The sequence below is a fragment of the Alligator mississippiensis genome, chromosome 5, assembly GCF_030867095.1.
Source record: "Alligator mississippiensis isolate rAllMis1 chromosome 5, rAllMis1, whole genome shotgun sequence".
Taxonomy (NCBI): domain Eukaryota; kingdom Metazoa; phylum Chordata; order Crocodylia; family Alligatoridae; genus Alligator; species Alligator mississippiensis.
Window position 1 is genome coordinate 157813737 of NC_081828.1, and position 25097 is coordinate 157838833.

Here is a 25097-nt window from a genome sequence, read left to right on the forward strand (position 1 = left end):
GGCATCACCACCCCTCCCACAGGCCCTGTGGGCCCTGCGGGACAGGGAGGCAGGACCTGCACAACCTGTTATATCCCCAGGCCGTGGAGGCTTGGCAGCACAGGCTGCTTTGCCCTGGGCCATGGGAGCTCGGCGAAACCGAAAGTGCCATGGTGGGCATTTCCAGTTTTATTTTACCTTACAAGTCAGCATGCCAGTTAACAAAGTGTGCCGGTTAATGGAACTTTTACTGTATGTTAATAATTCATTCATGTTTCTTTGGAACAGGCAAGGAGCATAACAAAACAGAATTCAGTGCAAACTGGAAGCAGCTTATCATTTTCCTGTACAAGTAGCGAGTCCAGGATACCTTCTTGGCTACAGTCTTCTGAGGATATGGAAAAATGCTCAAGAGGTAATGTTATCAACAGGAACATTGAAAGGTTTTTCAGCTTTCCCAACTGTTACTGAAATTAACTGTGTGTAATGGCCTGTGTAATATATATATATTGATTTCTGCAGTTGGTTAAAGTGGTTTTTTTTTTTTAATTGAATTATTTCCATATTTCTCAAAGGAAGAGTGATTTTTTTTTTTTTCCGCCCCCGCCCCCCCCAACTTTTGGAGGTCCAATGTGAAATCTCTCAGAAGAGCCTGATTATTATTATTATTATTATTATTATTATTATTATTTTTATTTTTTATTTTTTTTTAATAGTTTTAGGAATCTACCTATGACTTTGTCAGGCTTTAAGATGTTTCAGGTTGGGTACTCCAAAATTGAAGCATCTAAAATCACTAATCATTTTAGAAAATTTAGGTCTTAATACATAGCAATGGTAGTGCTCATATTTAATTGTTTTACAATGTGAGGTTCTTTTGAAATAGTTTCCCCATAGAATGGGTACAGCACAGATAGCAATTGCAGAAGTTTACTCCTTTGATGTATTTTGATCTTGATTTAGGATTAGGAGTGACTGAATAATAGATTTTAGAGCTTGTAACATCATCGTCTTCTCTAATAAGATGGTAGACTGGTTCGGAATGTTCCTAATATTTGTGCTGCTGACACCTGTCTGCTACAAACTAGACAGAAAATCAGAAATCCTGTGTTACACAGAATAGTTGTCAGTGGATGATTACTTTTTATGGGTGCTGTATGTGAGTCTAGAAGTAGAAAGCTATGCAAGTTGTCTAATCACTTCCTTTAAGTGAGTGATGCTGAATATAAGTGTTCACTAAAATATGACTTCAACTGCACACAATTATTTCGTGTCTTCATTTCTTGGGAGCAACTGAAAATGTTTTTGTTCCAAACAGACCTCTCCCATTGTCACACATATTTACTGGAAATGAACCAGCTGTTGCAGAGCATGGAAGTTCTCCACAGAACCTATTCAGCACCTGCTATAAATGTTATACAGGTCAGCTGTGAAAAATTATATCTGTAGAGGTGTCAATACATTTATTCTTGTCATTAGTTTTATAACCCTCTAATATGGTTCTCATTCCTGGTGGTTTTTAAAGGGTGGATCTTTTGAAAGTCCAAAAAAGGAAAAAAGGACACACAGAAGATGGCGGTCCAGAGCTATTAATAAAGATGCTAAGGGAATGTTACAGGTAATTGAAATCTTCCGTCTTCCCTTGCACTAGTCCACTCTTCTCAAGTGTTAACTTATTGAGCCTTCCTTGGGCTAGAATTTTGAATCCTTCTTAGTCAAGTTATAGATAAAATTAGGTACCAGACCATATAATTTATAATAAAAATAGATCCAAATATTGGCTTCCTTCCTCAAGTTCACCCCTATGCAAATTCTACAGTAATGGTTAAGTTTCTGGAGCCATTGGATAGACAGACATATTGCTGGGTAGCTATATAATCTGAAGCAGGGCTGTTCATCCCACATGGACTCCCTTGGGACCCCTCTAGTCCCCACTATTCCCACCTAAGGTAGAGACAGGAAACACCCCAGAGGGAGGGGGGGCAGGAATCCTGAAAACCCTAGCAGCAGCAGGAGTCATAGAAGGAACAGGAGCTGGGTGTTTACCCCTAGGTGGGCAGCCCTGATCTAATGTACAATAGAGGGTATAGAACAGTGGTTCTCAAACTTTTCTTTTCACAGGCCACTTGAAAATTGCTGAGGGTCTCGGTGGACTACTTAATAAACTTTTTTTTTGTTCTACAGATCAAAGCACACAACTTATATTTTTAATATCCGTAGTCTTACCTTACAAGTACAGATATTCTTGATTGTTCCGCAACCTTTCTGTGGACCACCTAAATGGAACTCACAGACCACTGGTGATCTGCGGACCACAGTTTGAGAACTGCTGGTATAGAGAAGTGTACACTTGGCTTCAAAAGAGGAGGGAAAGCTGCTACTGAGGCTGTTGTACTGCATCTTTTATACCTGCATGAGCCTGTAGCAAAACTGCTTCAAATTTAACATTGCTTCACTGAGGGTCAAAGTTAGGGCGGGGTTTTTTTGGTTTTGTTTTTTTTTTCACACTCCTCTTTCCACCCCCCCCCCCCCCTTTTACAGCTGTAACAGTTACAGCACAACAGCTGTTGGTCTCCTGAGCAGCAGCAGCAGCTCCTCCACTTCTTTTGAAACTGCTAAAAGCATATATTTGTCCATATCCGTAGGAGGGTCTCTGTAAACTTTGCTGGGCCAAAACTCATGCTTCATCTAATGTTTTACCAAATCTCTTTTAAGTTTGGAACTTGGAGCATGATTATCTTCCCACTTCGTTTTGCGAAATGTGTGCTCCACATGGGAATCCGTTGCCAGTCAACAGCTTTTCTTCCATTGCTGTTGCCTAAGCCTTGCTTTTATGCTGTGGACAATGAGTACAACAAAGAAAATATTACAGGTTCGTGTTCATGTCCTTCTCATAGGTGCCTTCAGTATTTTCTGCCCCTCTGAGACTGCATGCTTCCAATCCAAATTTGTCTACAATAGATTTTGTGGAAGAGAAAAATTACTCTGATGGCTTGGAAACATCAGCGGAATTTTCTAAAATGCAAGAAGACTTGTGTCATGTTGCGCATAAAGGTAACTGAGATTTTCATGGGTGCTTTTGTGAAGTATCAGGTAAAATAATAAAGTGCAACTTCTGAGCATGCTTTAGATTTAAAAGAGGAAAAATTTTAAGCCTTGGATAGTTCTTCCCATACCTCACCCCCTCAACACATTGCACGTATTGAATCATGGAAGTCTTAAGTCACTAAACAGCCTTTTCCTCCAGAACTATATATTTGAAATCCATATACATTTGGAGTCCTATCCAACTCCATAAGATGCATATTATATGACTTCACATATAATATGTGCAGATGTATGCAGCATATATACTTTTTAAAAACAGAGTTCTTAAAATTAACTTAAAAAGAAACTAGTGGGCTGGGGGGAGCATTGTTTTCTTAGTTTTGGTGTTTTTTGGTAATAATGTACTCAAGTGGTCTCTGTTCAAGCTCAGATCTTGATGAAATCTTGAAGAGACAAACCAGGCTAAATGGAACTGTTATAATTTTAACTCACTGTTCAATGATGGCCTGTGCTTGCATCTAAAAGTGTAATAGATCTAGATTCTGGTAGAAGCCATAGTTCTAAAATCAATTTCTATAGACTGCAGCAGTATACCGTACTTTCCATGAGTCGCTTGTGACCATGCGTGCATATCTGCATTTAGCATAGTTCACTGTATGTCAGAACTAACATTTGTTTGTGATGCAAGCGTTGCTATGGTAGTAACCTATTTTTAGAGAATACAGAAGAGTCCAATCACATGTAAAGCAGCCAGCAGACCAGCTTGAGCTGCCACTAGTTGGTTTTTTCTGCAAGAATATTTTATTAGCTATACTTTGCTATCATAAAGGGGCCAGTGTCTCCCTCGCCCCTCAATCCATCCTTGTACCCCATGTTTTTTAGGGTGAATAGGTGGGATAAGAAGGGTACTTTTGCAGACAAGTCTTAAAGATTTTTTTTAAGCATTGCACCTTTTAATAAGGACAGTTCATTAAAAATGCACTTTTATACAGAATAATCAGTGATGCCATTAAGTTTTTCTTGCAAAAATGGTGGTATGATCATATAAAGGAACTGTTCACATAAAGTTCAAACACGGAGCTTTGCAACATCAAATGTAAAAAATGGTACAACTTTGAAAAGAAATGCCCAATAGTAAAAATGGACTAAAATTTTTCTTAAAGACACTTCCTCCTCCATATCCTCTTGGGAGAAATATTACTCTTATAGAAGTTCAAGTATATCATTGGTATGTGTTTCATGGCACAACACATTAGTTAGGGAGCCTGAACTGCCTGTTGTATCCTTTTATGACGGTTATGTAATATTTTGTTAATGCTTCTTTATATTGCCCCCTGTTTTATGCTTCTAAAAAGAATGAAAAATAGATGAGAAAAAATTGTTTTTTTATCTTTTGTGACAAATTTAAGCCAAATGTATCACTAGAAGTTGTACTCTTGCCGTAGTTTTAAAATGTGCTAGTATACTTCTCAATATGAACCTTAATTTTTTTCTACATTAGATCATTAGAGCCTCTGTTGATGTCATTTCAAAATTTTGAAATGACAGATCTTAGTTTTGCATCCGAATAATATATTTTTAAGAGAGCATTCTTTCAGTATAACTCAGCAATTATACAGTTCTTTCCCCTTTGCTCTCAAGGTATTTTCTGTAACTATCACTATATTTGCGGAAAAAAGAAATTTAGAGCTTCTGTGGGAACTATACTTAAAAAGTAACTATAACGGAAAGACCTTTTTTTGTACACTTTTTCTACATTATTCACAAATGGTAGAAATAACAAAAAATACCTCATGAAAATGACTTGGAATACTGATGTTCTACATGTGAGCTAAAGAATATTACCTGCTGTCATCTTTGAGAGTATTTAGTACGCTGTTTAAAACTTCACCCACTTTTATATGCCCTATCATATTGTAATAAAGATATTAAGAAATATTCCATTTTGTTCATTGCAATTACAAGTAGTTCCTTATGGCCAAACGTTATTTTATTTAAGAGTAGATCCAACTCTTATTTAATCTGGTGATTGGCCTGTTCAGAAAGTATCATCAATCTGTTTTTCCTGGACACATGCTAATAATTATTCTTTTGCTTATTCCTCAGTTCTGACATATCAGTGGTAGTTTATTAATGGCTTCCAGGACACTTTGTATTGAGTATGACATAAAAACTAATTGGATCTTTCCTTCATCAATATTGATTTGTATTTAATAAGCTTAGATCACAGTTCTCTGGTTCTAAAAGCTCCTAAAATTCCTGATCACTTTTGCAAATCTTGACAGCAAGTCTCAGATCCCAACACTGAAGTCTAGGGGTGAACTGATAAAGATTTTTTTGGGCCGATACCAATGGCCTATTAACAAGCCATATCAGCTTGCCAATTTGCCGATTATGCAGCCTGACAGCTTGGAGAGCAGCATCTGGCTGGTAAGTCTGTCGGGGGAAGGGACAGGGGGAGGGAAGGGGCATGGGGATGCAGATTGAGGCCCCTATGATGAGGGAGGGAGTGGGGCAAGGGCAGGAGCTGCACAGCTGGGGTGGGGGACGGAGCCACAAGCAGCAAATCCGGGGGGTGCAGGAGGGCAGGGCAGGCAGCTTCTGCCACTGCACACACCCTGGAGGAGGCACAGGGGGCATGTGCCTCTGAATCTGTGTGCGAGGCAAGGGCAGGCTGCCTGCTGCAGGCTGGGGCCAAGGGCAGTGCTAGGCCCTTCCTGCTGTGGGGACTGAGCCAGTGCTGCACTCAGGGCAGGCAGTGGCAGCACTAGAAAAGGGGCTATGGCAGGGCAGCTATGGGAGGGGGGGCCCCCCTCCCAGCACTGCTGCCACCCTCCCGAAGCACAGCCCCAGCCTAGTCCTCTCTACCATGAGGAGAAGCCCGGTGCCACCCCTGGCCCCAGCCTGCAGCAGGCAGTCCACCCTCTCCCTCTGCACAGATCCAGGGGACACATGTCTCTGTACCTCCCCCGGGGTGCACACAGCAGCAGGAACCACCCCCGCTCACCGTCCCCACCCTCCCGCACCCCCCTGGACAAGCTGCTTGCAGTTCCCATCCTGTGCCCCATCTTGGCTGTGTACCCCCAGCCCCACTCCCTCCCTCATCACAGGGGCTTCAGTCTGCCCTCCCATGTCCCTCCCCACCCCCTTTCCATCTCCACAGACTTACCAGCCAGATGCTGCTCTCCAAGCTGCCCGGCTGCACTCCTGGATGCAAGCATGTCCATCCCTGGCAGTTCCCACTGTATCACCATCACCATCACCATCAGCTGCTGCAGTGGCATGGTGCCCCCACCTGTGGCTGCTACTGCCACCATGTGAGGCTGCTGCTGCTATGGCAAAGTCTCCCTAGAAGTTGCCATTCAAGCAGTGCATCTGCATTGGAGTCTGAGACTGTTGCACTCACCCACTTCTAGCCATGCTGCTGCATTGAGGCATTGTCTGCACTACAAGAATTAACCTGGCTTTTATTTGGGTGATACTTTTTACGTGGCTCCAACCACTTGCAAAAATCTGACATGAATTTAGTAGTGATTTCAGATGAGTCTAGCTGGCCCATCATGGCTGTAGGCCAGAGCTGAAGTGAAATTTTCACTTGGGGTAGTATCCCCCCTGCTTTACAGTAAGGACATAGGCAAGGCACTCAAGTGCTGAAAATTGTCCTGTGCTTTCCTGCAATTCCTTTGCATTCCCAGAAGGGCACAGATTCTCCCACGGATCACTTGGAAAGAATTCATACACTGTGAGGGGCTGGAAGAGACCTTGCAGGTCATCGGGTCCAGCCCCCCCCGCCCTCCCCCTCCCCCCCACACTCGAGGCAGGAAGTCATCTGGGGTTAGGTGACCCCAGCGAGGCGACCGTCTAGTCTCGTTTTGAAAACCTCCAGGGTAGGTGACTGCACCATCTCTGGAGGGAGTTTATTCCACAGTCTGGACACCCTGACTGAAGGAGTTTTTCCTGATATTGAGCCTGAAGTGGCCTTCTAGGAGTTTCTCTCTATTGGTCCTGGTCTTCCCCAGGGGTGCCCTGCAGTTGCAAGGTGGTTTGACATACTGCAGTATCCTAAGAACCTTAGGATGTTCCCTCAGAAGTTTTCATAGAAAATTAGGGTTGGAAGGGACCTCAGGAAGTCATCTAGTTCAACCCCCTGCTCAAAGCAGGACCATCGCCAACTAGATCCTCCCAGCCAGGACTTTGTCTAGCCGGGTCTTAAACTCCAAGGATGGAGATTCCACAACCTCTCTGGGTAACCTGCTACAGTGTTTTACTACCATTCTAGTTTAAAATATTTTCCTAATATCTAACCTAAACTTCCCTTGCTGCAACTTGATTTTTTTTTTTAACTGAAAATTTTACTACAGTATTTACTCAAATCTAAGATGACACCCCAATAACAAGATTCTATACATAGAACATTTATAGGTTTGTTTATATTTCTCCATGTATAGAATATAATCATTGGGGGGTTATCTTTAATTCAGACTTCCCACTGTACAGGGGCAGTAGGTGGTATGGGGAGGTCAAGCAGCTTGCCCCCTGCTTGTGCCTGTCCCCCTACCTGCTCCCCCTACAGTCTTGGGTCCCCTCCATCCCCCTACCTGCCAAGTTCCTGCTTCCCTCCCTAGCCATGTTAAACAGGGGGGAAAAAACTTGTCTTAGAATCGCATAAATATGGTAATTCATAAAAAGAAACTAAGGAAGAGAACCAAATTAAGAATATGTGTAGTTGCACTACTGCCATTTATAATAGAGACATGAAAATCACACTTTGAAAAAAAGTACAGATAAATTATCCTAGATTCATCCTAGCTAGGATTGTTTAGCTTATCCTATTAAAAAAGCGAAGTCTTCATTGTGAAGAGCATTGCTCATCTTTAATACTCTAGCTGAACTACTAGATTCACAGTTTGGTTCTTTCATCATGTTTCATATCATACTGCACTGAAACAGAAATGTTTCACAACTTGCTCTACAACTGGGAGCTCTTTTGTAACGGACTTAAACATTTATTGCAGTGTACTTCACCTTAAGGTCAGCTTTTAGTACACTATCAACTGAAAGAGAAAAGCTAAAGCAGATGTTGGAACAAGATGCATCCTCGTCTCCATCTGCACAGATAGCTGGACTGAAGAATGCTTTATCATCCGTAAGTTGCATGATGATTTTGGTGAAGTTTGCTGGTGTTAGTTGTAATAGTTAATCAGATTTTTCATCAGTATCTTGGGCTATATTTGAATCTAATTCATATTAAAAGCAAAGTAAATTATGCTTGGTAGTCTTTTTTTCTAAACCTTAAAGTTGTGCATGTGCCTCTCAAAATGATAACAGATTAATATATATTTGTTTTAGTAAATATTGGAAGTGTTATTGTCAACATTAATTCAGTATTCAATATCACTGCTTTCACTAACAAATCAAATAAATTTTGCACTTGGCAGTAAACTAGGGTGACTGCATTTGATAGTAAACAGTACCATATGACTGTTGGGAATTTCATGGTCGTAGCTATGATATTATGAAGCGGTGATTTGCAGGAGTGTGACACCTTAAAGAAGCTGTCAGATTTCAGATTCTAGATCACTTTATAATGCCTTTTTATGTTTACCACTAAGGAGTGTGTATGCATGTGTGTGTGTTCATGCAACATTCAGGCATTTCATAATGTGCATTGGTTGAAGATGACATCTTGGGTTGTTGAGTGCATGTAGTTGTCCCTCCTGTTTGAAGCAACCCATCCGAGGCTCAGATGTTGGACTGTGGTGCTGCAAAATAGATTTGAAATGCAACTGAAAGAACAGTTCTTCTTTTCCAACACAGTTATATTTTTGCATTGATCTATTTTTTCTTAGATATCTTTAGTTTATAGAGTAAGAGAACAAGGGTGCTCAATAGGCCTGTGCGAAACGGCAAGTATTCATTTCGAATTCGGATTCAGCCGATTTCGGAAGGACAGCGATTCAATTTGGAGATTCAAATCACTGTCCCAATTCAATTTGGTCGAATCAGATCTGAAGATTTGGCGCCACTTCGGAGATTCAGCCATAGGCTAAACAAGCAGCAGTCCTCACCACGCTGGACACAGCTGCCTCCAGCTGGTAAGTCTGTTGTGGTGGGCGGAGGGGGAGGGAAAGGGTATGGGGGAGGGAAGGACTGGGGCTGGGGCTGAGACAGGGCACGTGATATGGGCGTGGCAGCGCTTGGAGCAGGGGCTATGCCCTGCTGCCACTTGCCCAGCCGGGGTGGGGGGGTGCAAGATATGGACATGGCTCGCTCTGGGCAGAAGGGCTCAAGTAGCAGCAGGGCATAGCCCCCGCTCCCAGCAGTGTGGTGCCTGCATTGCTTGCCTTCCTCCCCCGGCTGCGCAAGCAGCAGCAGTGACCGCCCCCCTGCTCCAGCTGTGCAAGCAGTGGCAAGCCAGAGCCCCTGCCTCTAGTGCTGATGTGGCCATGGCAGCGCTGGGAACGGGGGCTCTGCCCTGGTGCCATTTGCCCAGCAGTGGCGGGGGGTTGGGGCAAGATGCGGGTTCGGCAGTGCTAGGAGCAGGAACTATGCCCTGCTGCTGCTTGCCCCCTTCCACCTGGAGTGAGCCACACCTGCATCACACCACACCACCCTCCACCCCAGCTGGGCAGCAGCGCTGGGAACAGGGGCTCTGCCCTGCTGCCACTTGCCTAGCCGGCATGGTGGGGCAGGCGCTGCCGCCGCTTGCCCAGATGGCAAGTGGGGAGGGGGCGCATGGGAAGATGCGGCACTGTTGGGAGCGGGGGCTATGCCCTACTGCTGCTTTGCCCCTTCTGGCCAGAGCGAGCCATGCCCTCATCCTGCCTCCTACCACCTTGGCTGGGTAAGTGACAACAGGGCATAGACCCCTCTCTGCGCGCTGCTGCGCCCGCATATTGCACCCTCCCCTGTCCCCCTTCTTGAGTCCTGTGCACCCCACCCCGGTGGGGCAGCTTGTCCCAGCCTCAATCCCTCCCTCCCCCCTCTGCTCACCACAACAGACTTACCAGCTGGAGGCAGCTGTGTCCAGCGTGGTGAGGACTGCTGCCTGTTTAGTCTATTGCCGAGTATCTGAAGCAGCTGAATCTCTTCTGATTTTGATTTGGAGCTTTTAATTGGTCTTCCGATTCAGTTGCTGAATCGGGCCAAATCTCCTCTGAATCAAATCAGCTACCGAAGCTTCGCACAGCCCTAGTGCTTATCCCCTGGCCTGCAGGCCGGATCTGGCCCCCAGCACCAGGTCATTGATGGCACTGCTCCTCTGGTGTCAAATTTCTGGACCCGTGGGAAACCTGCAGGCCAGAAAAAGTGACCTTGTTTGCTGGATCAAGCATGTGAGGCTGTGTAGGAATGGTGTAGGTCCTTGCCCTGGTGTGTGGGGCAGTACATGGCCTGATCTCAGGTACAGAAGAGGTGGGGTGGCACAGGACCCTGAGACCCAATCCTGGCATACAGGGCAGTTGCAGGGCCCAATTCAGCAGTGCAGAGTAAGGCAGAGGTAGCATAGACCCTGATCTGGCCTGGAGACTAGCCCATGTGGCCAGAAGATTGAGCACTACTGTCATAGAACAATTAGAATCCAATTTTTAAGTAGACTGGTACAAACAAAAGTTTCTGCTATATAGTATCATTTGACTAGTGACAACCAATCAACCAAATTGCTGCTCAAAGCTAGAATTCTTCTGAGATTCCCATTCTCAAGGTGGTACTTGGCCCTTGGAAAAAGTTTGTCCTTTTCACTCATTAAATTGAAGCGTGCTTTGAATGCTTGAGCTTGGAGGCAAAGGTGACTGTGATATGGATCAACTTGTAGTTGATAATACAACTACAGTTTAGTATAGAATAATAGCTACCATTTGCCTTCTGAAATCTTTTTATAAAAATAATTTCTAGCTCATTGCATCTCTACTAGTTTCTGGGTGACTCTCCTATTTCTGCAGAAATTTGGGAGCAGCTCAAAATTGTTGCATAGCAAGCGTATCCATTTGGAGACAACTTTTATTTAGCTTCTACATATTCCACTTCCAACAGCTGCAGAACTGGCTTTCATTCCCATTCTCCAAAATTTTCTCCTATTACCTGTACATTTAAAAAAAAAAAAAAAAAAAATGGATTTCTTCACAATTTGAGCAGCCAGTGGATTATGTAACTTTTTCTCCAAAAGGCTTTAAGGGCTTCTTTTGGCTTTCTGTTGAAATGTTCTCTCAGCCCTTACCACTGCTGCTGAGCGGAAACAAGACGACCATCTATGAAGCTCCAAAATCCTCAGAAGGATTAAACTGAGAGTCCTGTTCTCATCTATAGATCATCATAAAGCCAGGGGAAGTGGCAGTGCAGCAGAGATTCTTCTGGAAGATGCTAGGATCTTTCTTTGCAGACTTTTGTAAGGGCAGATATACATCAAAATTGCAGCATTTATAATTTAGGTGCCAAACTTTTTGCATCTCAAAGACCCTTTTCTTTAAAGTGAACTTTAAAAAAAAAATCTCTATAGTTCCTACGAAGCCTTTTTGTTTTAAAGGGCTTTTGGTATACCTTGAATGCACAGCTCAAAGTAACATACTGAGGGAAGTCTGGCAGATTTTAAGAGAGACATCACCATCTCCTCTGTCTTCAACCTAGCAGAAGGGGTTGAAAAATTATTTAATCTCATACCTTAAATCATTTGAAAGGCTCTTTAGCTGCAACCACAAGGTACATTTTCCTGTTAAGACAGTAGCCCAGTCCTTAACAAAGAGATCAAGAAAAACAGATAAACCAAGCGAAAATCTTTTATTTTCTTTTGAACAACAACAATATTCTTCATGAAAATGACCAGGAAAATTTGAGAACAGGGTACTTCAAAGGTATGTGTACATTATCTTTCTTTCCCCTGTGCTTAATTGGCCTTGTAGAATAGTAGTTGCACAGTACCTTACATCCAGCCAGTGAATGGAAAGAGAGAAATAATCTATATTTCAAAATTCATCCTTAATTCGTTTTGTCCCTCTTTTAATTTACTCCCTTTACCTCCAATCATGGTTGATCAAATTTCCTTTATACACAGTAGGAAGGGAGGAGAGAGGATAATAAACATTGGGGTTTATTAAAATCTGGACCCAAAAACCTGATCCAGATTTTTTTAAAAACAAACAGCATTGGCTTCCAGAATGGTCCTTGCTTCAAGCAGCAATTTTTTTTTGATATGATAAAGTTAAACAAGAACTAGAAGGACTTTGTAAGGACTTTAAGCCTGTCATCTCTGCTATGCAAGAAATACTGGGTGTGTCTACACGAGATGCTAAATGTGCAGAAGAATAATTCTGCTGTGAATTAGCGTGGCAAACAAAACCCATGCTAAGGTGCAGTAGATTTAGACTAATGCACATTTAATGTCACTGAAAAAGCATTAATCTGCACTAATGCGCAGTAGCACTGATTTACAGCGCATTTTAGTTAGTGCCTATCATTTTAGGTGTAATGCACTGTATTTTACAGTGCATTAATGGACGTGTAGATTCACCCACTGACAGCCAAATTCTAGCATGATGTTGTAGTGGTATGAGTGCTATAGTAATACAGAGCCTTCCATTAATCAGGAAGATTGTTTTCATCTCTTCTATAGTAAATTTCATAGTGAACATATTTAGTAAAATATTTCAGTAGTTTGTGTCTTCCACAATCAAGAGTTTAGTCTCTGAAAAAGTAGTAAAAAAGCCTTAAACACCAGAGACTCATTCAGCACAAAACATTTTCCTTGTAAGTTTGCAGTTGAAAAAGCTGGTTATTATTTCCATGATAATTTCCAAGGACTCATCTGTACCTGTTCCTGGATGATACTAAAATGAGCCTGCTATTTCCAGAAAACCCTGGAGAAATCATTGGTAAAGAGCATGAAAAATTGCCAATTCATCCTTGCCAAAGCCTTCCAGAAGCCAGAAGAAATTTCAGTCCCAGTTACATTAGTAGTTCTTTGACTGTATTCCGAGGCTACTTTGCTCCAGTTGACCTAGCAGATGCAGAACTGTACTTCACAATTCACTGCGTCAGTGTTAGCCTTTTTTATAATTCAGACTACTATCAGGCACAAAACACGTTTGCCTATCCAGTTGTCAATCCAAAACATGTTTATAGAACCACTCAGGTTTTTTTATTCATAAGTTGAGGTTGAGTCCCCCAACTCAAGAGGGTGCTAGGAATATGGGGTCAGCAGGATTGATAATATTTTTGTAATCATGAAAAAGTATACTGAGAACAACAGGGACTATCCCACGTAAAAGTGGAAATAGAGGCAATAAAAAGCCTAATCATTACAGCCCAGGAGAAGAGGGGCTTCATTAAATTCCAGGATTCAGACATGTAGTTTCGCAAAAGACTAATCCTTAAACTTTCAGCTCTCATCTCAAGCTTCTGAGAACTGTGGTGAGTGGTTCCAATCTTGTATGAATCATATTAATGCAGTCAGTTTCCAAAATGGTCACAGCCTATTTAACCAAATTTGTATCAGCAACCAGGGTTCAGAGATCTTGGGCCACAAGTTCATGGCTGTGTAGTCATCTGTGTTTGTTTACTACACACTGTGAAACTAACACATAATTTCCCACATGTGAAACTGAGATTTCCCAACAGATGGTCCATAGCTTTTCTCCTCTAAAATTATTATTTATTTTTTAGTGTTACATTCATTATGTAAATAACCTGTCATTTAACCATCTTCCTATTTTGAGTTTATCAGTCTGTGGAAATTTAGGGCTACTGAATGTGTGAAGAGTTCAAAATGGAGAATTTCTTCCCTGAAAAAAAATTTAAAGTTGGTAGCATCGGCTTTAATCTAATGTGATGGTTATAGTGTAATCCAGTGGTGCTCAACTTTTTGGCCCCACCGGCCAGATGAGTAGTGTGGAGCCAGACCATGAACTAGCTCAAGCCCCATGTACTCCCCTCCCTCTCCACCCTGCCTCAAAAAGCCCTGGTACTGGGATCAGGCACCCAGTACAGCAAATAGGGCCTGGGGCTCCCCATGGGTGCAGAAATTTGGCAGAAGAGTGGCTGCCAAATTTTTGGACCCCCTAGGGAAGCCTGCAGGCCAGGTGACAGTGCCATGAGCCAGGGTTTAAACGCCCCTGATATAATCTATCAAATTTGAGGAATTACAGGGCCAGAGTATCAACCTTATATTGTTGCATGAAATTTCCCTTGAACCAAATATTTAAATACATTTCCAAGTTAAGTCCATTAATGAAGTTATTTTAGAGGTCTTTCCTTTAGAAATAGGGCTTCAGATGGAACCCATCTGGGAGCTAGATGGAATAGTTATGGCTCAAATGGTTGGTTGCTAAACTTCATCTGGTTTCTGCAGTGGAGCATGCATGCCAGTAAGGAGAAAATATGCGGTAGGAAATATTTCTTACTCTCTTTGCAAACCTTATAAAAATCTTTTCATGCTTAATATTTCTACCTAAAACTAACCCTCTGTCTTTTACAAGAAATAATAAACAAAATACATTTCCATGTCTTAGGCATATGGCAAAAGTATTTTTTTCCTTATGGTTTTGGGGCCTTGTTTGGTGGTACAAGTGATCTTCCTTCCCTTTCTACTTTAATTCAATATGAAAAACATGTATCAAATACTGTTTTAAAGGTTAATGGAGAAACTAATTTTGTACAGTCTCATAATAAAGATATAAACTGTTTCCTCTTAGGTCTCTCTGAATAATAGCTCATCTTTTATAAAAATAATAATAATAAAGACTGTCTACTTCTAAAATGGACCATAGAGCTGTCCCTTTTATCACTGTTCTGATGTCTTCTGTTTCTAACTGTAAAAAATAATCTTTTAAAATTGTATCTATTACAGAATGCCTTGGAATGTAAAATAATTTCATTGAACAAAATCGTAATCTCTGTCACTTTTTGAGGAAGGCAGAGCTACTTATATTTAAATCTTAGTCCTTAGTGTTCGATTTTTGTTCAAGTTACATAACAAGCATCTAAAGTTGAATCTAGGCTCATGGACAATGGTAGAGAGTAGGGCTGTGCAAAGCTTCAGTCCCTGATTCGATTCAGCAGAGATTTGGTGGCCAAATCTCCGAATCCAAATTGAATCGGGAGACCGTTCAATCTCTCTGAATCGAATCGGAACCCTCCAAATCAATTTGGAGAGATTTGGAAGGATTCAGCGAGTCGGACATAGCTTTAAATGTTTTTTCTACATACGTCAGGGTACCAGGCAGCTCGTGAATGCTGAGATGCTGGGACAGATGGAGTGTCCACAGGAGCATGGCAAGCTCCCCAGCATACTTGGCAGCAGACCTGGAAGTGGACCAGAAGGGTCCACTTCCGGGTCCACCAGGGTGTGTGCGGAGGGGCTCCCCTGCGCCTCCCTGGCTTGGCAACTGGTCCCTCCTGGATCTGGGGGTGCACCGGGGTCCCCCCATGGCTGATCACTGAGCCAAAGGGGGGGTGGGGGGAGGCCCATGTGCTCCCCGGTGGACCCAGAAGTGGACTGGAAGTACTTCTGGTCCAGTTCTGGGTTCACTGCTGAGCACATGGGGAACACCCTCCCCTCCCCCCCCCCCAATGCTCCTGTGGGATGCTTCATCTGCCCCACCATCACAGCATTCACGGGCCATGCCTGGTACCTCAAGGTATGTAGGAAAGACATTTAAAGCTGTGTCTGTGGCTGAACCGCTGATTCTCTGAATCAGCATCAAATCTTCAGATTCAGATTTGGCCGAAATCTGATCGGGACAGTGATTCATATCAACAAATCGAATCACTGTCCCTGATTTGGGCTGAATGCGAATTGAATACGGCCCGTTTCGCACACTCCTAGTTGGGAGTGCTGCTTTGAAAACACTCCACCCACCTTCGTCACATTTTAGGCATTTAACCTGCATGAAGTAGGACAGAGTGAAAGAGGGTGTATTATCATGGTGGCACCCCCTAGTACAGTGCAACATGGAGTTAGACATGCTGTGGGTATTAAAACATAATTAACAAGTGCATTTTCTTATTTTTTCATGTCCATAATCCAGAATCCTAGCCATAATTCTCAATAGAATTGGTGTTCTGCCATCCCTGTAGTTTGTTTTTGGAGAAAATCTACCTGGCTTGTTGCATAAAAGCTGCTTCTAACTCTCTAGCATTGCTTGCCTTATCTTTATCCAGCCCAGTAGCTCAATATTATGTCCTACAGCTTTGGATGCAGAAGAAAGAAGAAGATGGCTTGGGCATGGTTTATAAGGCAAAGTCAGTAGTCAGTCAGTGGTGCATTGGCAGGTAAATGGAAATGTTTAGTGTATTAGACTGAAAGTTCATAGATTCACAGATGTTAGGGTCGGAAGGGACCTCAGTAGATCATCGAGTCCGACCCCCTGCATAAGCAGGAAAGAGTGCTGGGTCTAGATGACCCCAGCTAGATGCTTATCTAACCTCCTCTTGAAGACCCCCAGGGTAGGGGAGAACACCACCTCCCTTGGGAGCCCGTTCCAGACCTTGGCCACTCGAACTGTGAAGAAGTTCTTCCTAATGTCCAATCTAAATCTGCTCTCTGCTAGCTTGTGGCTGTTGTTTCTTGTAACCCCCGGGGGCGCCTTGGTGAATAAATACTCACCAATTCCCTTCTGTGCCCCCGTGATGAACTTATAGGCAGCCACAAGGTCACCTCTCAACCTTCTCTTGCGGAGGCTGAAAAGGTCCAGTTTCTCTAGTCTCTCCTCGTAGGGCTTGGTCTGCAGGCCCTTGACCATACGAGTTGCCCTTCTCTGGACCCTCTCCAGGTTATCCGCATCCTTCTTGAAGTGTGGCACCCAGAATTGCACGCAGTACTCCAACTGCGGTCTGACCAGCGCCCTATAGAGGGGAAGTATCACCTCCTTGGACCTATTCGTCATGCATCTGCTGATGCATGATAAAGTGCCATTGGCTTTTCTGATGGCTTCGTCACACTGCCGGCTCATGTTCATCTTGGAGTCCACTAGGACTCTGAGATCCCTTTCCACCTCTGTGGAAAGTTCTAGCAGTGTGCTCTTGTGGATAAAAGCCAGTAATATATTGGCTTGTATGAAAATGACCATCACCTGCAAGTCAAGGGAAGCGACTCTTCTGTTCTACTCAGTGAGACTTTACTTAGAATACTTTGTCCAGAAAGAAATGGACAAATTAGTCTAGCAAAGAGCAGGAGAAACAATTTAATAGAAGGCTAGGAAATGTGATTTGTAAGAAAAGGTTGGAAGAATTGAAACTATTTAGTCTAGAAAAGAAAACACTAAGGTGGGGATTTGATAAGTATTCAAATACACAAAGGGTAGTTTTAAAGAGGATAGTGATAGGTGCTGAGTATGACTAAACTACATCTGACTGGAGGGCTTGGTGGCATTGTGGTGGAGCTGCTCACGGCAGGGTAGCTCTGATAAAATACCACAACGTTGCAACCTGCAGAGTAACGTGAGTATAGGACTCCTCAAAAACCTAGCTCCCACTGCCTTGTTGGGCACTTCTTGGTTGGAGAAAAGCTAAAGGACATCACCCTGACAGAAACATGCCCTTGCTGAGGCATTAGGCAGTCAGCAGCAGCTCTAACTTGTTGCTCTCTGGCAGAAGCTACAACCATGAAGGTACTGAATGTCTGGACTTGGTCTGGCTTTTGTACTCTGTCTCAGTCTAAAGGGGACAGGGTAGGTCTAGGGCACCCTCCATTCCTCCATACCCTTGCCTAGGCATACATGCTGTAGGTCTTGGTGTGATGGTTACATAGATCTCTTCCACATACACCATGATCCAGAGGATTGATGGTTGCAAAGAGTGATAGGCTATTCTGTGTGGCCACAAGGGAGGAAACAAAAAGCAAACGTCTGAAATTACAGCAAGGGAAATTTACTTTGGACATTAGGAAGAACTTCCAAATTACAATGGTAGTTAAGAATTGTAACATGTTAGCTAGAGAGATTTATGGAATCTCCATCCTTGAAAGCCTTTTTTTTTTTAAGAACAGTTTAAACAAACACTCATCTGGAATGGTTTAGATGGGGATGACCCTGTCCTGAGGTCCCTTCCAGTGCTGTTTTGATTCTGTAAAAAAAACTGTAATTCTTGTAAAACAGTTTTCTGGCTATCAAGGGAAAATAGCATGAGAGCCTCTGTAATCACTCACTGCTAGGTTATAAAAGAAATGAAAGAAAAGAACTCAAAGGGCACAATAATCCATAATATAATATCTAACTTTAGAAATCTAATTATAGCTTCTGGCAATCCCTGATGCCTATTCCATTTATTGTAAATGGAGAAGGCACACTTCAACACAACCATAGTTGTCTGATTTTAAAAGGTAAAGAGCAACATCTGAAGCATTTCTGGTCCCACAGAAGGTATCACTATCATAAAGAGTCACTTGTCAGGTGGTAATTTTTACTGCACTCTTAAGTTCTCTTCTGCCCTTTTTGCACAGTTAGGCCACTGTTTAAATTAGCTAAGAAAACTTTTTATAGCCCCAATATTTTTGTTAAATGTTCCAGGCCATAGCACAAAACACAGATCTTAAAGACCGGTTACGCAGAATACATGCCGAATCTATGCTCCTTGATTCAGCAGCTAATGCAAAATCAAGTCCCGATTTGGTTAAGGTGGGTATGGATTTACTATTTAAGTGGTGTCTGTTACTGCAAACCCCCTCACCTACATTCTGTTCCTTAATTTCATCTGATCCTGCTTGTTTACCCCTATAGCAGTTGCCATTGTACTGGGTACTCTCTTCTCCCTTGCTCATGATCTTGCTTTTTGTGTAATAATTTAGAAGGCTTTCTCTCCAGCGGTGCTTCTCAGTACAGTTCCATTGCTTTTTTTTTTTTTTGCTGCTAGGTCCTCTGTTGTTCTTAGTTTTTCCTTTCGCTTATCTCTTGGCAAGAGCAAAGATATCCCATTGTTCCACTTAGCACCAATTTTTCATTCTACATACTCATTTTTCTGTGTTCGCTATCATGTTTCTTAGGTGTTACTATTGCCCATATTGCAGTTCTGACACTAAACCCAAATAATTAGAGGAATGATGAAAGGGATTCCTTCCTGTAAAATTTAATGAGTATTATGTTTTGGGCACATGTTGTTCTGTGAAATTCAGTTTGACTTGTTAGTACAGAATGTTGCCTCCCAGTATGTCTTGTTAACACTTAAATTTTTAGTTAAGCACTAGCGTGGAAAAAAAAAAAGGCCCTTTTTTAATGCTGTTGGAATGAGATGTAGGAGATAAAGGCACTTTTAGAAAATTTAGTTTTCTTTTGTATGTAGGAGGCTGTCCTCTACATGTCTCATTAGCATGTTCGACCAACCTGTTTGTCACAGCCAACGTGTCTCCTTTTGAAGTAAAATGAATATGAATATGATTATATATTTATAGATCTTAGGTAGCTGGTAGCACTGCTAATGAAGGAAGCAAGCACTGTGGTGTTTCTGGTGGATTTTCTAAATGTTAAATTACACAATTCTGCTCTGCTTATACAGCAAATGTTTGGTTAAAAGTTCAATAGATGTCATCATGCTGTTGATTTTTATATCCTCCTAATATATTTTTTTCTCTCTTTTTTTTTTTTTTTTTTTTAAATGATGAACTTAATCAGTCTATTCAGGTCCTGATCTAATGTCACATTTGGTCATGCTTGTAGGTTTTGAAGTAAAATTGATTGTTAATGGACCTTGCTTTTATCCCTCCAAATATGCACTCTTCTGAATAACAGTTTATCTCAGAGTAGGTCTCAGATCTCTAACTTGAAGAGGATTTCTTATTAACAAAGTTCTGCACTGATGATGTATCCATTCTGAAGCAGTTTATGTACCATGGGATATGTGCCAAAAATTCATTCACAAAATTGTCCATAATATGCATCAGGATTGCTCATAATTAACCTGAGGGCAAAGGCACTTATTCTGGACATGTTTTATTCTGGCTGCATATGTTCTGGGGTAGTGGAACAGTGCAATCATGAATGTGGTGAGGAAACTGCCATTGTATAAAGTTGGATTGAAATGCTGTCTGAAAAGTGCTTCCACTCTGCTCTTCCAAGCTTCACTGTCATTTTTTTGAGCTAACCTATTTGAAGAGGCTGGTTGATAGTATCCTGCTGAAAAATTTGCCCTATAAAGATATAATACTTCAATAATATAGTCTTTCAAACTCTCCTGATGCTGGGAATTTTAGCTAAGCTTCACTCCAGCCATACCTGCACTTGGGGAAAATTCCCCATGTGTTTTTATTTTTATTGCGGTTTCACAAGGCTTTGTCTTCACAAGGGTTTGTCTGTCCCTCTCTCTCACATGGCATATACTCTGTGTGTGTGTGTGTGTGTGTGTGTGTGTGTGTTTTACCATAGCACTACAACTATGCTGGAGAATACAGAGAACTAATAGGTTATAAGACATTATAAAGTTATAACTTTACATTATAAAGTTATAAAAAGCCAAAGCCTTCTCAAACTGCAATAAAAATAAAAAAGAAATGGGGGATTTTTCCCAGATGCAGGTATGGCTGGAGTGCAACTTGACTAAAACTTCCAGCATTAGGAAGGTTTGAAAGACTATATTAATATTAAAGTATTGTCTTTATGGGGCACATTTTTCAGCTGGATACTATCAACCTAATATATATATTTCTAAACTATACTAGTTTTCATTGATATATCAAGAAAGGGTGATAGGTAGGTAGGTAGGTAGATAGATATCACCCTTTCTTGACTAGTTCTTCAGTTAAGGAAAGATACAAGTTTTTAATTTGTCCACACAGCAGTTCATGATTTCACAGAATTTACACATGGGAATTTAAGGAGGGGTGGGGGAAGGGAATGAAAATTCAACATGGTAGATAAGTAAGAAATTGAAAATATGGAAGGAGGTTGCAAACCAGCTGCTGGCAAACACTTGGACAATATTGTGGGTATTGTTTTTCAGATCACCCTAGATATGACAGTTAAACAAGCAGCGGTCTCAATTATTTTGTATTTGGTCACTAAAATTCATTGCACCAGGTGTTTTCCCTGACAGCTGTTGTAGTTAGGGCAGGTTACCAGTTAGTTAAATGTATTTCTCTATATATACAAACATGTGCCGAATAAAACTTGATAAAAGCAACAGGGTCATGGAGCAACTGTTGTTCTTTTTCTCAGTAGTTGTTGAAATGCTAGAGGAAACAAAAATACTTACTCCTTCCCATTTCTCTTCCCTGTCTGTATCCATTGGACAGTCTGAAGCAGCGAGTTCATGCTGCTTCTCTTGCCAATACCTCTGACTGCTTTGTTCAGCTTTGCAGAGCCTGCTAAAGAATTGCTGGGGTACAAGGCACTGATATCTTCCTTTATATAAACTCTGCCACAAGGGCTGCTTCATTCCAGCAGCTTTGGTAATATTCTCTTCTTGATTGACAGGGGGTTGGTTCATGTGTGGACTTGGTGCATTCCTGCACCTGGGTAAGTAGCCAAACAGCAGAAGTAGGAAAGCAAGAATACTTTTATTTGGAATACTTGTCGACTCCTCTGAAATTTGCAGCAAGGAAGGCTTTCAGGATATAAGCCACCTATCCACGTGCACATGTCGGAGCAGACTTGATTAATTAAGTCTGCTGGAGCTTGCTAGTAGCACATGCCAGCAGCCACAGCATCTCATGTATTCGGTGTCCCCACGCTTCAGAATGGTGGCGGGAGCATTTTAAAGCTCATCAAACGAGATTTAGTTAAAGCACCTCACAACCATTTTGAAGCATGGGTTGTTAAATACGTAAGAAGCTGTGGATGCTTTAATTAGAGCGGCTCTCAAGAGCCGCTCTAATTAAAGTGCCCTCCCCCTGCCACCTCTAAGTGACTAACTTACCAAGATTAGGAGAGGATCTTTTGGCTTTAGTACCTACCATAGAGAGTGGTGGTTTGAGGTTTTCTAATGGCTGCTCTTCTTTTCATGGTGATCCACTAACATACACCTAGCTAAAGGATCATTCATACTGGAGTACTGCGTCCAGTTTTGGGCTCCACAATTCAAAAAGGTTGTGGAGAAGCTTGAGGGAGTCCAGAGAAAAGCCACGCGCATGATCAGAGGTCAGGGAAGCAGACCCTACGATGACAGGCTGAGAGCCCTGGGGCTCTTTAGCCTGGAAAAGCGCAGGCTCAGGGGTGATCTGATGGCCACCTATAAGTTTATCAGGGGTGACCACCAGTATCTGGGGGAACGTTTGTTCACCAGAGCGCCCCAAGGGATGACGAGGTCGAATGGTCACAAACTACTTCAAGATCGTTTCAGGCTGGACATAAGGAAGAATTTCTTTACTGTCCGAGCCCCCAAGGTCTGGAACAGCCTGCCACTGGAGGTGGTTCAAGTGCCTACATTGAGCACCTTCAAGAGCAAACTGGATGCTTATCTTGCTGGGATCCTATGACCCCAGCTGACTTCCTGCCCTTTGGGCGAGGGGCTGGACTTGATGATCTTCCGAGGTCCCTTCCAGCCCTAATGTCTATGAAAACCTATGACTGTTGCAACACTTTCATAGCTATGTTTAGAATAAAAGTGCATATGCGAGGGTGGTAACTAATCTGCAGAACAGCATTACTGAGTTTCACTTTCGGTCCTTTGGGGTTTTGTCTGGTTCTTTTGTACTTTGCAGCTAATCCCCTCTTTGAAATGTATGCTGTTTAAAGTAAGTGGTGCAAGGTACATGCACTCATCGACAGTGTTTTAAAGCCCTCTGAATTATGTATTTGCTGGTTTGCCCATACATATGCAGTTTACTTTTCTTCCCCCCCCTCAAAGCCTGTGTTTCTTTTGAACAGGAAAATTCAGGAGAAGAAAGCAGAGGCCTAGTTCACCAGGTCTCCAATGAAAGTAGACTGTCTATCACCGACTCTCTCACAGAGTTCTTTGATGCACAGGAAGTCCTGCTGTCAGCTAGCTCTTCAGAAAATGAGGTCTGAGCACCAATGTCAGAAAATCACTCTAGCTGTTTTCAGAGTACTTTACCTTTTACACTTCTGTTTGCTATTTGCACATGTACTGATCTATGACAGCTGCAATATTCTGAAGGGTTTGAAAGTGAGATACACTTACTTGCTTGTTCTCTTTACAGCAGATTAAGCATGCTATAGGTAAAGCTGGAGGGAGGCAGTTATCGATGTAACTTCCAAGTAATTGTTACCTGGTTTAAAAATTGAAATTGTAAGTCATGCACATTGTAACATCTGCCCTATTTGTCCTACAAGTTTTTCAAGGAATTTTGTCAGAGACATTAAATATTTCTTAGCTTGCTTGTATTATTGATCCGGGTTGTATGCTACAATTTACAAGTTTTTTTGTTTGTTTTAAGAGCTTTTGAGAATTTTATGAAAGGTTTGAAGTTCTGATATTTTAAGAAACACCTCCCTAAAGCTTTAGTAGGATCAAAGAAGATGAGATTTGCTTTGTTGCTTATGAAACTTTTTCAGTAATGACCTTTCAAGAACACTTCATTGCTCTCTCTCAGGTCTACCTCTTGCTTCTATTGGAACACCGTGCAAACAGTACAAATCTGTTTTAATGATAGCTTTAACAAAAACTACTGATTTCTGAAATAATATCATTGCAGGAGTATCATATTATGAACTTTTATGCACATATAGGGTTAACATAATAAATATGATACAAATTGTTTGTTCTCTACCCTCTCCAGGTATCAGATGATGACTCATACGTCAGCGATATAAGTGATAACATCTCTGAGGATAACCTAAGTAATGACATTGAGAATGAAAGGCAAACTTTGGGTAAGACTGGTTTTGTTATCTTCTATTCCGAGAAGTAGATTTTGGTCTTACCAGAAATAACTCTCCAGTGTCAGATGTAGACAACTTCTAGTTTTTTTGTTTTTCCTTTTAAGTATTGAACTGTTTTGGAGTAGTGTAGTCTGGATGCTCTTACTACAAGCAACCGTGCCCTGGTCATCTGATGGTGGCCTGGTATCAGCACAGGCTCCTGTCTGCTCTTTGTGTCACTTTCTGCAGAGACTGCAGCCTCTCACAGGCTTCTTGCTATGACCTTGGGATTCTCTGGGGTTGCTACCCCAAGTTCGTTTCTCTTCTTTAAAAGGTAGATATTTTCTCAGCTCTGTGCATGTTCAGTCAGAATTTGTCTCCCTTCTTAACAGTGGAATTCGAAATACATAAACTACATTTAAAGAATGTGGCTTGTTTAGAGTAACTGTATGCTGACAGGCCTGGTGTGTGGGCATAAGATGTCTTTTGCATTTGTTTGTCCTGATGATTGTGGTGATGAATGCCTTCCTGACTGCATAGATGTTACTTGTGGGCATATTTTTCTTTAAAGATAAAATACAGATCTGAATGACTGCTGTTCCGTAGTTGGGGACAATGAAGCGCTATAGGTTAGAGCCTTATCATTTTAATTCTTGTATATTAGCAGCTTAATGTGGTATTTGGTCTTTGTTTTCATTCTGTATTAGACAGCCCACCCCTTCAGTCTAAATCAAGATTGGATGCATCTACTAGAACAGGGACAGGCAATTATTTGGGCCCACATAGACAGTTCTGGGGAGCTGCCTGGTGCTAGTCTGCAACAGCGGGAGCCCATGCACTACCACCAACAGCACACAGCCCCACCCCAACTCCAGCCCACCCTACCTTTCTAGGCAGCCTAGGTGGCGATGGTGGCTCTTTCTGGCTACCACTGCCGCTGGCCCCAGCCCTGTGGTACTGGGGGAACCCATGCTCACAGCCCCGACCCCAGCCTGCCCCATGCCTGGTCTGGATTCAGCCCGGCAAAGTGGACCAGCTCCGGACCAGCCAAAATCTGCATGCACAGCCCCAACCTGGCCCGCCCCGTGCTTGCTCCGAACCACCTGCCGACGCTGAGCAGCGGCAGCAGACGGGATGAAGCTGCTGCTGGGCCTGGGGGAAAAGTACCCCCTTCATGCTGCAGCTGGCCAGAGTCTGCGCCCAATCTGCCCTTCCACTCATAGATTCATAGGTTCATAGATGTTAGGGTCGGAAGAGACCTCAATAGATCATCAAGTCCGACCCCCTGCATAAGCAGGAAAGAGTGCTGGGTCTAGATGACCCCAGCTAGATACT

General features: G+C 42.4%; 1 protein-coding gene across 12 annotated transcripts in view; it reads left to right on the forward strand.

Moving 5' to 3' along the window:
* The window catches only part of OSBPL3 (oxysterol binding protein like 3), a 160992-nt gene that overhangs the window by 96526 nt on the left and 39369 nt on the right, over window positions 1–25097 (forward strand). For 11 of the 12 annotated variants that reach the window (XM_059728901.1, XM_059728907.1, XM_019498026.2 and 8 more), the window contains 8 exons: window positions 268–394; window positions 1298–1401; window positions 1505–1597; window positions 2877–3033; window positions 8043–8173; window positions 18522–18629; window positions 22809–22943; window positions 23681–23774. In XM_059728901.1, the coding sequence (XP_059584884.1) occupies window positions 268–394; window positions 1298–1401; window positions 1505–1597; window positions 2877–3033; window positions 8043–8173; window positions 18522–18629; window positions 22809–22943; window positions 23681–23774 (949 nt within the window). The remainder of the gene's footprint in view (window positions 1–267; window positions 395–1297; window positions 1402–1504; window positions 1598–2876; window positions 3034–8042; window positions 8174–18521; window positions 18630–22808; window positions 22944–23680; window positions 23775–25097) is intronic. The other variant, XM_059728908.1, reaches the window with a different exon arrangement.